General features: G+C 37.4%; 1 protein-coding gene across 1 annotated transcript; it reads right to left on the bottom strand.

Annotated features, from left to right (window-relative positions):
* Nucleotides 1-3,191: 3,191 nt before the first annotated feature.
* On the bottom strand, nucleotides 3,192-12,143 carry LOC131321733 (uncharacterized). The gene is made up of 12 exons (XM_058352641.1): nucleotides 11,002-12,143; nucleotides 10,673-10,769; nucleotides 9,601-9,984; nucleotides 9,113-9,210; nucleotides 8,517-8,572; nucleotides 8,348-8,412; nucleotides 7,692-7,962; nucleotides 5,474-5,516; nucleotides 4,311-4,389; nucleotides 3,715-3,805; nucleotides 3,567-3,640; nucleotides 3,192-3,390 (listed from the first exon to the last, which is right to left on the bottom strand). The coding sequence occupies exons 1-8, from the start codon at nucleotides 11,028-11,030 to the stop codon at nucleotides 5,512-5,514; spliced, it is 1,005 nt and encodes a 334-aa protein (XP_058208624.1). The 5' UTR covers nucleotides 11,031-12,143; the 3' UTR covers nucleotides 3,192-3,390; nucleotides 3,567-3,640; nucleotides 3,715-3,805; nucleotides 4,311-4,389; nucleotides 5,474-5,511.
* Between the last annotated feature and the right edge of the window lie 1,547 nt (nucleotides 12,144-13,690).

Here is a 13,690-nt window from a genome sequence, read left to right as displayed (position 1 = left end):
ATATTTATTTGTTTTCACATGCTCATTTGGCCAAATCCTTTTTGGTTTGGATAGAATTTGGATGTTGTTAATTGGTTGCTTTTCTAATTCCTATGGATAGGATTTTGATAAATTTTTTTTTTTTTGAAGAGGGATTTTGATAAATAGAGAGTAAGAGGATTAGGAATATAAATCTCTCTCTCTCTCTCTCTCTCTCTCTCTCTCTCTCTCTCTCTCTCTCTCTCTCTCTCTCTCTCTCTCTCTATATATATATATATATATATATATATATATATATATATATATAGATCGGAGCACCTATAGGCAAACCATTATCTTCAGTGGTGGTCCTAGAATGAATGGGAAAAAAAGGATTTTATGAATCAATTACAAGAGATTAAAAGGACAAGATGGGGCACCATATTAGCAACGATAGTCGGAATTTATTTATTCATTATAATGCATGACGAATTAAGTAACAATGGCGGTTAGATAATGTTAATTACTAACCACAAATGTAATGCATTAATACTTTTACAGAAATAAATATACGAAAATAAGCACAAAATCTTAATCATCCAGTGACGGGTTTTGAAATATTTAAAATTTTATAATTGACCTCAATAAGAGTTTTTTTTTTTTGAAATGAGATGGTTTTATTGATAACTCTCTCTCAGATTGTATCTCCGTGATTGTTAAAAATAAATATCTTCAAGAACTAAAAGTTCCAATAACCAGTAATGCGGTGATCAATAATCACAAATCAACTTACTGTAAAATCCTGACTTTTTAAATTCTAGTCACGTAGTTCGAATAGGAGCTCGACACTTTAATTTAACTCTGATAGTGGGTTAGGCTTCGCGAAGTATATCGTGGTTCGAATAAATGTGAGAATTCTGATTTAATTTTGTAAATACTATGGGACAACTGGGTTACATTTGATACACTTTACGAATTATACGATATTGGAATCTTTCCTTTATAATCGGACACTACCACGATAATCCACATATTTTTATTAGTCTATGTTGAATTTCTAAGATTTTTCGAAAACCGAAATCTGAACGCGTTCGGACAGAAGTTGCGATGATCGGACGTGTGATGCCATGTGTCGTGACGATGTGCTAAAGGAATAACAGGTGTCAATCAAAAGGGGAAAAAGGATGACCTGTTTCACTTTTGTCCCCACGATGTACATATATTCCCATTAGGATTAATTAACAATTTAAAAGACAAAATAAAGCTAAAGAATAAAAAGGAAATGGTAAAGAGAGACCACCGCCTCCTGTACCTATACCTTCCATCCGAATCCACCGCTTGACGTACCGCTCGATCTCGCCGGAATTTCCTCTCTCGGTAATTTCTTTCTCATCCTCTAATCTGTATAACAGTAGCAGTTTTCTACTCGTAGTATACATTGTACTATATTTGAGTAAATAAAACTCATATTAACTCGATCACACCCACAAACAAAATACACTCGCACCACTGGAAAACTAAGCAAAACTACTCTTTCCAGTAAAAGTTTCGGGCTCGGGAGTCGCTGCCTTATAGTTCATGCTATGAGCAAATTAGCTCTCAAAAATGAATCTATTTCGAAGGTCCCAGTTGCCGTTGGTTGACGCTTGTTAGAAGCGATGGAGTTTTGATAACGAATTGGATGTTTGCACTTCTATCCCTAGAAATTTGGTAAGAGAAACAATTATGTCCTTGAAAATCAATTAGAGAATTATTGTCCAGCGTTTCCAGATGTTCACAGATAGACCCCTAACTAGTATAAAAAAAGTACGTACCTCAGCCTTTAAACTAATGTAAGAACAGCCCCAATTCGTAATACTATTACTCAGATTAATTAAATGTGCTAATTCATGATTGGACCCCGTGAGTTGAAAGCACTATATCATTTTTTAATTAGGTGTTAAGTTAATTAATTTTTGGAGTATGATATATAATTAATACCAATATAATTTTGTGTTTAGGTGCTAGTACTGGGCGCACGCTAAGCTAAACGCAACTTTTTTTTGGTGAGTTGCGCATACCTTAATTACATGTATTTTCTGAATTTGGGAATGAGATGCCATTAGTTGATTTTGCTGAAAAATATGGAATTTGAATTTCCTACTTGGTTTAATTGATGTTAATGCATGCGATAGCTGGTTTATAAATCTTTTGAGTTTCAGTTAAATTAGACCATGGCAATATGTTTTGAAAACTTGAATTTTACTGGTTGCTAGTACATGTTTGTGATAATACGATTCATTCGAACGGTGTCCCGAGCGCCAGGGAACGGGTAAAGATACTAGTGGCGTGAAGTAATAAGGTAGGAGATGCAGCCAGGCATCACCGGGTAATGATATCTTACCACTCTTCAATGGGGTCGCTCCCCAACCGACTAGCAAAAATACCGTTGAATGCTATAATCGCTTAAAAGTGCAAAAGTGGAAAGAGAAATGAAATGAAAATGGTCCATCTTTTGGACTGAAGAAATGAGCTTTCAGACAAAAATGCATGTGCTTGATGATCAATGAAATATTTGAATTGTTGCCTTGACTGTTTTATAATGTGGGGTGTTTTCATGGTCAAATTTGTAACTTTGGTATACGTTTCTCACCCGAGCTTCGGCTTATGAAAACCTTTTCTAATTTTTCAGGTTAAGGTAGATAGCAAATTGTGGGTTGAATGGGGTGCTAGAATAACCGTGGAGAATTGTGTGAAGCCTAATGGTTTGTAATTATTATACTTGTACACTTAGAAGCTCTGGGATTATGTTATTTATTCTACGCTTCCGCATACCTTGCTTATATGGTTTAAAATGACAATGAAGTGAGAAATCCCTAAACTAGACTATGAGCAGGCCTTCGGCGGCTTAAAACCCGCTTGGCTGGTCACGACTTCCAAGGTAGGTTTTGGGCCGTGACACTTACAGTACAAAGTGGATGAACATTAACAAAATAAATGGTAATTTGATAATTTCACATAAGATAATGACAAAAAGTGGAGTGCCAATGGCCAAATGTAGAGTGCCAAAAATCAATTTTCCTTATCTAAAATATTTAAAATGAAAAATATGAACTTTGAAATTTTGAGCGAGGGCACGTCACGTGCCACATATTAGAAACAAAAATAGGTTTTTTTTTTAGAACTGGTTTTCCAATCATTACTGAAACACCGGGCGATATCGCAACAGCTAAAAAGATATCTCGCAAGGTAACTTTTGATTCTATGATCGGTTGTCAATTTTCGTGTTATTGTAGTGTTCGTGATACTGTCGTTGTACTGTCATAGCGGTTTAAGAATCGAAAGAAAATACACATGCTTTGATGTTTTGATGTCCCTGTTCAAATCTTCAACCTCCTTACCAAGTTTATCAGATAGCCCCCTCATCCACTCCAGGCATAAAAGTAGCTCAACCTAAAAGGGAAAAACAGACCCAAAAACTTAGGCACGAACTCTTAAACCTAAACGCAAATGTAAAGAAATAGACATCAAGATTGTAAGAGTAAATTCTGAAAGAAGCAAATTTTCAAGGCAATTCTACTACTGCTTTGAAGTTTGTTTGGCATGAAGAAGGTAGAAATACTTTGTACCTGTGTCTGGGTTGTGGAAACATTAAATGCACGCTTTAGACAGTTATCGCCGTGTGAAACCCAGATTTGTTTGCCTGCATGGGAGCACCAGTGATACCCAAGATGGAAAGAATACATGAACAAACGATGAGCTTGGTTGGCGAAGTACCTTAGTTCACTTTATTTTCATCCTACGAAAAACCACTTGGCTCGAGAGTGCCGACACAAAAGATCTTTCCACGAACTGTTCAAGCATGAAACTATCAATTCAAATGAACATTAAACAATTCTCATGAAGTGGAAAATTCATTTTTCTTTTTCTTTTTTGAAGGCAACATCAGTCCTACACAAAGCCATGGAAATTCAAACATTTTTATGGGTATGTAAAACTAATAGAATTCTGCCTCGGGACCAAATAACATTAGTTGACCATTCCTACAAGAACTGGAAGACAAACGGAACAAGACGCACTGTAACTAGACATAAACCAAATATCCAAGTGAGGGTTGAGAAATTCCCATGCCGTCTACAAGAATTAATCTGATGCTTGCTCCCTGATTCCTCAATTCAGTGTCTCTCTGGTTACAAGAATTAATTTGATGCCAAAAATGTTGCCCACACCACACACAATTTAAAGGCTCGGTCATACAGGTGCTCCATAGCATACTTGCCTAAACATTTTAAAAAGTATTGTTTAGCTGCAAGGGCCATGCTGTTCTAGAGTTAAAATAAACATGGCAGGAACTTAACTTTCTAAAACTCAACTGGCTCATTCCAACATCCATTCTCTCGTTTGCTACAGCTTCTTGATTTTTGATTTCTGCATCAGGCCCGTTGTCACTTCCTAGGAGAAAATACATCAGCCTCAACCATATACGTGGCAGTAACCTATGTAGCACGGACACGGTATTCAGGAATTCTAAAAAAAAAGGGATATGGACATAGCGGGGGCGCATGTTATATATATATATATATATATATATATATATATATATATATATATATATATATATATATATATATATATATATATATATATACAGTCCGTCTCCCACAAGGACCACCTCATTTTAATAAAATGCGAACCTCCCTTTCCCGATTGAATTTCGATAATCCGAGCTGCTCAATCTGTTCAGAACGTGATTTTAAGGGTACCTGCGAGAAATCAACAAAAAAAATGACCGGGAATGGCTCCATCAGAGCAGTTTTTGTTTGTTTTTTATCGAACGGTTCAAACAAAAACTGCTCGGATGAAGCCTTTTCCGGTCATTTTTTTTTGCCGATTTCTCGCGAGTACCCTTAAAATCACGTTCTGAACACATTGAGCGGCTCGGATCATCGAAATTCGATCGGAAAATAAGAGAAATGAGGAGGTCCGCATTTTAACTAAAATAAATACTCTCTCAATCTCGTAGTTTCCGATCAAATTTTTATAATCCGAACCGTTCAATGTGTGCAAAATGTGATTTTAAAGGTGACTATAAAATTTTTCTTTTCTTCCTTGCTCAAATAGCAAAATGTAAACAATGAACTTAACATTCACATTTCACCATAAAGGGGAGAGAGAGAGAGAGAGAGAGAGAGAGAGAGAGAGAGAGAGCTCTTTTGGTCGACCCAGGGCTTGGAACGATGAATCGACTAGTGTCGATGTAGAAATTTATGTTATGAATGTATGATTATAGTGAAACCCAAATATTTTGAGTAATTTCATATTAACCATCCAAAATTAAAAAGATTATAGTTTGACCCACAACCGTGGCCCCGTTAAAAAACTAATAAATATTATTGGACACGCCACATGGTGTGTCCAATACGTATTTGGCTGTGTCCTGTGTCCGACACATGAATATGGCACCCTTTTGAATGTTGGTGCTTCACAGGCAGTAACACGTTGATGATCAGAAAGAAAAAGCTATGTTCTCTTGTACCTTAATAGCTGCATTCCCCTCCAGATGAAAGAATACGATCACACTAGAAAGAACATGTAAAAAGTTAACGAATGGGAAAGACCATTAGAAACAAGGTAGAAAAAGGGAAACAAAAAGAATCTATCAACATAGACAAACACCATAAACAAAGACAGGAACCTTAACAATAAACAAAATGCATATGCTAATCTTAATTTGTCATATTCTTTTTTTTGCTAATGTTTGCCAAACATAGTAACGTTCTCTGATGAGCCAGGACGAACATATAGACCTATAAAGTTAAGACTTAAGAAGTTATGCAGTATGCATGCACATGTTCCTGAATCCTAACTATTAGATAAATCCCCACATGCTGACATTCATGCCAAATCTCAAATCAAAAGCACGTTTACGTAAGCCAGCTTGCGTGACGTGGTAAAGCTGCAATACATTAACCTCCTCCATGAGTTCAAGGACTGTTTTGCATGGAAGTATTGAGCCAGGGCTGTCAAGGGAATTCATGGAACACAGGTTGCCCATCAAAGAAGGTTTCAAACCTTACAAGCAACCTCCAAGAAGAACGTCTCGTGAAGTAAATCTCACAGTGAAAGATGAATTAGAGCATATCCTGAAGGTGGGGTTCATCAGACCCACCGGGTATTGGAATGGCTAGCCAAAATTGTTCCAGTGCCCAAGAAGTCAGGGAAAGTTAGAATTTACATTGACTTTCGCAATCTCAATTTTGCTTCACTTAAAGACGAGTACCCCATGCCTATAGCATATCTCCTGGTTGATGGAGTGGCTAAACATAATGTACTATCCTTCATGGATGGCCATTCCGGATACAACCAGATCTACATTGCTAAAGAAGACATCCACAAAACAGCCTTCTGATGTCCAGGAGCGTTGGGAGCCTATGAATAGGTGGTAATGCCATTCGGCCTGAAGAATACAGGGGCTACTTACCAGCACGCCATGAATTCCATGTTTCATGACATGATAGGCCGTTTTATCGAAATCTACATCGATGACGTGGTGACCAAAACCGGATTTTGTTGTAGTGGGCAAAGCTTTGAGCGCCTGAGGAAATATGAGCTGAAGATGAATCCCTAGAAATGTGCGTTCGGTACGTTCACAGGAAACTTTTTGGGATTTTTGGTGCATCAAAGAGGCATAGAGGTAGACAAAAACAAGACTAAAGCCATTTTGGAAGCAAAAGCCTGTAAACAAGAACTTCAAAGTCTTCTTGGCCATCTTAATTACATAGCCGGTAAGGTACAAGTTTTCTCAGAACTCCTACAGCTGAAGCAAGAGGAGGAATTCAAGTGGGAAGCAATCAAGAGGTATATCACACAGCTTCCAGCTCTCATGCCTCCAATAAAGAAGAAACCTCTTAGGCTCTATATTTCAATAGCAGAAGGATCAATAGGGGGCCTATTGGCACAAAATAATGAACAAGGCAAGGAGCAAGCAGTGTACCATCTTAGTAGATTATTAACTCTTGTAGCCTTGTACTTTTCAGCAACCCATGTAGGAGAAAGATGATGTTGAACACTGACGGAAGCTCAAGAGGAAACCCAGGTAGGGCAGTATTTGGAGGTGCTATAAGCGAAGAAAGAGGTTTTGGGTCATGGGGTTCTATGGACTACTCAAGGACTGCACGGATCTAGAAGCTGAGCTTTGAGCATCTACAACGGCTTGAAAATTATTCTGGGCCATGAGATCAGAAGATTGGAGATGGAATCTGACTACGAAGTGGCAGTAAAGTTGATCAAAAGGATCTCCCACGAATTCTCCTCTAAAGGTCATTGTTGAGGAGGGCAAGGGAATGTTGGCTCAATCAACCACCACTCCGAAGCTCAGTTTTCGCGAAGGGAATGGCGTGGCTAATGCTCTTGTCAAGATGGCTTCAACCAAGATATTCAAATGGTCTGCTTGGTCATTTCTCCAGATGATATCCTAGCAAGTCTTGTTGATAAAACTGATATGGAATCTTATATCAGCAATCCAACTAATATTTAGCTCGATATGAAACATTTCATTTGTATGGTAAAACCCACGAACTGTGCTTGCTTCCACCCATATACGATAATGTAAGCAAATATAAACAGCGAATAAACATGATGGCATTGGATGCATGAATGCACGGAGAATACATACAGATAACTCCAACAAACACAAGGAAATTATAACCCACACTAAAATAAGAGAAAAATAAACCATTTCGACTAACTGATACCTCCAATGATGCCACCTACAAGAATCAAGCACTTCTTATCCCACTCTTGATCAACATTGAAACGTAAAAAGTTGGGAAAACCCTGCTCGATTGTTTTCGTTTGCTTGTTCACTTGAACATCCCAGCTTGTGGAATAGTGAGAACCAAAGATACGTTTTGGGACATGATGCCAGTTAGTTGAATTCTTCATGGAGGAAAAAGGATGGGGGTTTTGTGAAGGAATTGTCGGCCGTGAGTACCAAAAACCACTGCCACAAATGATTCCGTTCTGCTAAAAGATGAGACAACAACCCTGTCCGTATCAAATAAATAAAAAATACTAATCTGGTCAAAATACCATTTCAAAAAGAAAGGATGACCAACACTGCATTGTTCCTCTCCAAAGGAAGTCCATGCTCTTATTAAGACGGTTATGAACAATCGAGTTCATTCATCTTACATTGGGTTAATTCAGCTCCAGTTTCTCTTTTTATATCCATTAATCATTGTACATATGTGGTCTTCCTTAAAATTGCTAAGGCCTACTTTCGAAATGGTAAAGGCTCTTCTTCGTACCAAAAAGAAAATGAAGGAACAACGCATCCAGGTAGAGAACACTTCACTAGAAAACAAAAATACGTAACAACAAAGAACATCATAAATATAACAAGTCTTACCCTTGGGTTAAAATTTGTTTGCTGCAGCAAGGACAAGCGAGGATGAACTAGTCGAGACAAACTCTCTGTTTTAAGAGGACATGTCAGAAGCTTGCATACCATCTTTCAATTCACCATAACTTACTACGAGGTAGAAGTAACATTTGTTAAAGAGAATTTAACAAATTACCTGATGGAGTCTCTACGTACTTGATAGGGGTCCTCACGTCATCATGGGAATTCATCCTGCCAAAGGAAAAATTACCTGATGGAGTCTCTATTTGGTCATATAAGGACATAATAGGTAACTAGTTCTCAAACACATTTGAGAAGATCAATAAAGAGCATAAAGAGAAGAAACACAATCAATATATATATATATATATATATATATATATATATATATATATATATATATATATATATATATATACAGGGCGGTTTCGGAGATCCTTAAAAAAACCCTTCAAATCTTAATTTCATAGTTTCCGATCAAATTTTGATGATCCGAGCCGCTCAATGTGTCCAGAACGTGATTTTAAAGGTGCCCGCCAGAAATTGGCAAAAAAATAACCGGGAAGGGCTTGATTTGAGCAGTTTTTTATTGAATCGTTCAATAAAGTTCAATAAAAAACTGTTTGGATGAAACCCTTCCCGGTCATTTTTTTTTACTGATTTCTCACAATTACCCTTAACATCATGTTCTGATTACATTGAGCTGCTCGGATCATCAAAATTCGATCAGGAACTTGAGGGGGTTTTTTTTTGAAAAAATTGCGCCCCAACCAGTTTATGATGCTAAAATCAAAGTCTCCAGCCTTCAATGTAAATCCAGATTCCCCAAGAATCAAAGCAACATCTCTCTCCACTTGTTCTTTTCGAGTCTGTAAGGGAACACCAATTGATTAGCCAATAAAATAACGTCAGATATGCTTACATGCATGAACCATAAACAACACGATATATGTGCACACAGCTCACAGGCATACCCTATGCTACATAGCTACGGGTGTGAGTGTGGGGTTGGGTTGTACATCTAGGGATTAGACAACGAAACCTCAACAACGAAGGATTCAAGGGTACTTGTCAATTTGACTACGGCTACATGTAGTATCAAAAAAACAAAAAAAAAACGGAGAATCGATAAACTCTCTCTCTCTCCTGCAACAAGATAAGGCTTATTGATATTGATATCATGCACCTACGAATCATGCATGGAGCAGAGAAGCAAGATAGGACGAAACAAAGCATGGAGCTGGTATCAATCTACATACACTGCAATGTTCTAACTGTGGATATTTCTCAATAGCATCGCCGGCCCTCTCAAAAACATCCAGCACTGGTGCAGTTGACCTCAAAACCATTTTGTTCCTATTAGTCGGAGCCAACTTCTTTTTCGCAATTGATCCTGGTAATTTGAACTCCTCGTCAACTAGTGACCCAATTGCATTTTTAAGGTATTGGTGGACCGTCGTACTTCCATTCCAACCGTCACCATCTTCTCTAGAAAATGTGATAGGTACTAACACCTTTTCACAAGCCACCATTAGCAAGACAGCAAACTCAGTGAGCTTTCCTTCTGTGGCATAATTGTAAGCCTCCTTTGCAACATTCTTGGAGGACAATGCAAGCAACTTACAAACTTCCAAAGAACATTTCTGCGACAATAAATTGCCAAAAAAGAGAAAAGCACAATAACTTTTTAATCCACTTCAAAACCGAACATGTTGCCAAACGAAGCATGAATACTAATATGGCATGGGATACCAATATAATACAGATATGGCCACATGATGTAATTTAAAACCTAAAATACGGTTACTAGGATACGGTAGATTAAAAAGTATAATTATAATCCATTGAAATACTCATATCCATAAGAATGGTGAAAAACCATTGCAAATTTCTTCTGTGATTGTGCATACACTTAACTGATTACTTGTTTAGTGGTTTAATTCTAATTTTATAAGTAAAACATAAGTATGACACTATAAGCATATTCAAGAAACTAATGAAAATATGATGCCTTTTTCTTGCAATGTATCTTCCTCTCTAAAGAGTAAGGTAGCACAAATATATACAATTCTTTATTCCTAAGAATTTCACTAATCCATCCATGCAAGAAGTAGCACAACCTTAAGTTCAGATAAGTAACTAGAATATCTGACACATAAATACTAAACTTAAAAAACATTGTTGATACTGTTCTTATACGTGTCTTTGAGTATCGGTATCGATATTGGAACGATACCAATACGACTCTCATCTAGAAGTATCCGTACTCCACACACGTCAGCTGAGGTAACAAAACTTATTCCAACTCAGAAATCTTAGAGGAAAACATACCAATACAGGAAGACAGAGGGATGCTATCAACTGAAAGGTAGATTTTACCAGAGAGAAAGCATTCTGCCCCAAAAAGCATCTGAGCCGCCTGCGTTTACTGTTGCAACACAAAGGAAGGAAAGTCAGACATAACATAAAAATATAATGCCAAAACAAAACCAGAAAGAAGTGCTTTGCAGAAATCTTCTCTTTCTTCCCTTCTTCCCCCCTGGTTACCTCAAATGTTCAAGTGCTATCCCGAGAGGGAGCAACCCATGGTGATCCAGTGGATTTTTTGGATTATTTACTCAGACATCAGTTTGAGCTCCACGGCTTAGTAATAACTCGACTATTCCAGGAGATTCATACATAGCTGCATAATGCGGCCTGAAAAATCCCGCTTATTGGCATATTTACGCCTCCTCCAGCGCTGAACTCCCCTTCCAGCATTGAAGTGGCACAGTTCAAGGCGCCAGCCATACAGATTTCACTCCGACGGGAACCAAATCTATTGTTCCTATATCTTAAATGCAGGCTCTTAATCAACGGGATCAAGCTTTCCTTATCATCACGGAGAATAGCAGAAGCGATATCGTATTCCGTGTCATAATCATGATCATCATCCTCCATATCACCAGTCCAGTCCTGTCGAAATGTTAATGATTACCACTGGCATTAGATCCAACAAGTACAATAAAGGTGGTTAACAAAAAAGAAAAAGGGTAGCGAAGCATGGAAAAAATTTCCTCCGGATAATCAATGCAACCAAACCGCTGGTTAGCTTCTTATGGCAAGATGATCAATTTCTACCTAAACTTTATTCTTCTACAGCTAAAATTTTGCACAAACTGAAAAAGTATCCACAAACAAAAATATATCACAAGAATTTTGTCCATAAAACAAAACTATTTAACTTTCTTAACATAATATGAAAGCAACTTTGAAATCATAATTTCCGGGTAAATTGGGATTGGCGGTGGCCAATTTTGACTTCCCTTTTCTTTTTTTTTCCCCCTTTTTGTTGATTCTTCCCATGAGGGCTTCGTCCCACAAAACACCAGGATCGGTCTAGCCAGACCAGACCGAAGCCCAAAATCATCAGTCCGAAAATTTAAACCTCGAAACATTGCCACTGAATTGAACTAGCTGCAGTGGAAAAACAAACCCTGTGTCGTCACACAAGTGATTAACTTCTGCAACACAAGTTATTCATCCAAAATCACAAGTTGTTACACTAGTAAAAAAGTTATATATTAACATGAACAACATGCAAAATTAGCCCAATTCGTGAACCAAAAATATTAGTGGAAACACCACCACACAACTTATTCATTCATAATCACAAGTTATTTACACTAGTGAATAAGTTATTTATTAGCATAAACAACATGCTTTTTTGAACGGCAACAACATGCAAAATTGGCATAACTTATTCAACAAAAACATTGGTGTGAACACCAAAGCGTAACGAAACAAGATGAGAGGAACAGGGGTTGTGCAAACCGCCGTACTTCGCTGCTGCGCCTCCGTCAACAAAGATAAATGGGGAGAGAGGGAGAGAGAGAGAGGGAGAGAGAGATGGTCGGTGAGCAAATCTTTAGTTGGGAGAGAGAGTCTGGGTAAAATATGCCGTTGCCCTTCTTTTTTTTAACGGTCTCGTTGCCCTAATTAAACCATTCGATTTTCGTTTACTTCCCCTTAACGCTGCAAACGAAAACAACCGTGCTGAACAAGCTTTATCGAGTTTAAGCTCGGCTCGTTTACTAAACGAATAAAAAATTTGAGTTTGAGCTCGGCTTGAATCTTAACGAGCCAAACATAGTTACTTACTAAATGAACCTCTTTAATCAAGTCGAGCCTTCCTTAACGAATCGAGTTTTTGTCGAATGAGTCGAGCTTTAAACAAGCCGAAAACTCGAGCTTGAGCTTGGCTGCCTTCCTTAACGAGCCGAGTTTTTGTCGAATGAATCGAGCTTTAAACAAGCCGAAAACTCGAGCTTGAGCTTGGCTAGTTTAGTCATTTATTAAATGAGCCGAGCCAAGCTCACAAGTTGCTCGATTCGTTTACAACCCTAATCCAATCTAAACTTCTCCTTTTTGTCCAAAACCACTATTTTACCCTTTTTTTCCCTTTTGATAGCAAATTGTAAATCAATAATATACTTTTTACTTTTTTTTTTTAAGTATACGTACTATTCCCTCCGTCTCAAATTGTTGGTCTCTCATATTTTGGGATGTCCCGAAATAAATGTCCAATTTCTACAAATGACCAATAGATTTTAAGAAGATTCCTGTTTTGCCCTTTTTTTTCTCTACCATTTTTTAAAACCAATTGTACTATTGTACTATAAAAAATGGGCAATATAGAAAAGTCAAGTATAAAGCAATTGTACTGTTATATTGTACTTAATAAGCTGAATTTCTCAAAATGGACAAGCAATTTGGGACGTTGGGAGTACTAGGTACATGGGCATCATAGGTAGTGTCAGTGAAGGGTACTTTTTTTTTATTTTTTGATCGGCCAGTGAAGGGTACTTAATCACTGACTGACGATCATAATCCATAAGTTGAATTTGAGTAATCTCTTTACTCTTTTTTTGGTAATGTTACTCTAGCGCGCATTTCGCATGTATTGGCATTCATAAAACAAAGGTTTGATTATGGGTAAGTTTCTATAATGATGTATTTCATTGAAACTCAATATTCGCTCTTGGAAATGTAATGGTCTCTTATACGACCCTAAAGTAATACACAATAAGTAACACATGACTTTTGTAGTCCGGCGTCCATGTAACATAGTTCTTAAGAAAATGTACTTTAGATTGGTGCTTTTTATGGCTAGTTCCTATCTGTAAATGAAGATGCCCACAGATCAACTAGATACCTTCACTTTTTATCTGATGACCCTTTGAGTGTTAATTTAGACTGATTTGGATTATCTAGATAAATTAACTTATTGACTTAATGACTTATTGGCTAAAAAGTCATTCAGCCAAAAAGTTCTTGGGTTTGGCTTAAACTAGTTTACTTATTGTACGT

This window comes from Rhododendron vialii, chromosome 4a (assembly GCF_030253575.1).
Source record: "Rhododendron vialii isolate Sample 1 chromosome 4a, ASM3025357v1".
NCBI classification, from domain to species: domain Eukaryota; kingdom Viridiplantae; phylum Streptophyta; class Magnoliopsida; order Ericales; family Ericaceae; genus Rhododendron; species Rhododendron vialii.
The sequence above is the reverse complement of the archived record's forward strand: the minus strand, read 5'-3'. Positions and strand labels throughout refer to the sequence as shown.

What these genes read in the sequence shown, in the direction of transcription:
- LOC131321733 (XM_058352641.1), bottom strand. Translation starts at nt 11,030, where the DNA reads ATGCAGCTATGTATGAATCTCCTGGAATA. An exon ending in CCCTCTGTCTTCCTGTATTG is followed by an intron (nt 9,985 to 10,672) that starts GTATGTTTTCCT and finishes TTATTGTCGCAG; the next exon opens with AAATGTTCTTTGGAAGTTTG. An exon ending in GATTTTAGCATCATAAACTG is followed by an intron (nt 8,573 to 9,112) that starts GTTGGGGCGCAA and finishes TTCCTTTGGCAG; the next exon opens with GATGAATTCCCATGATGACG.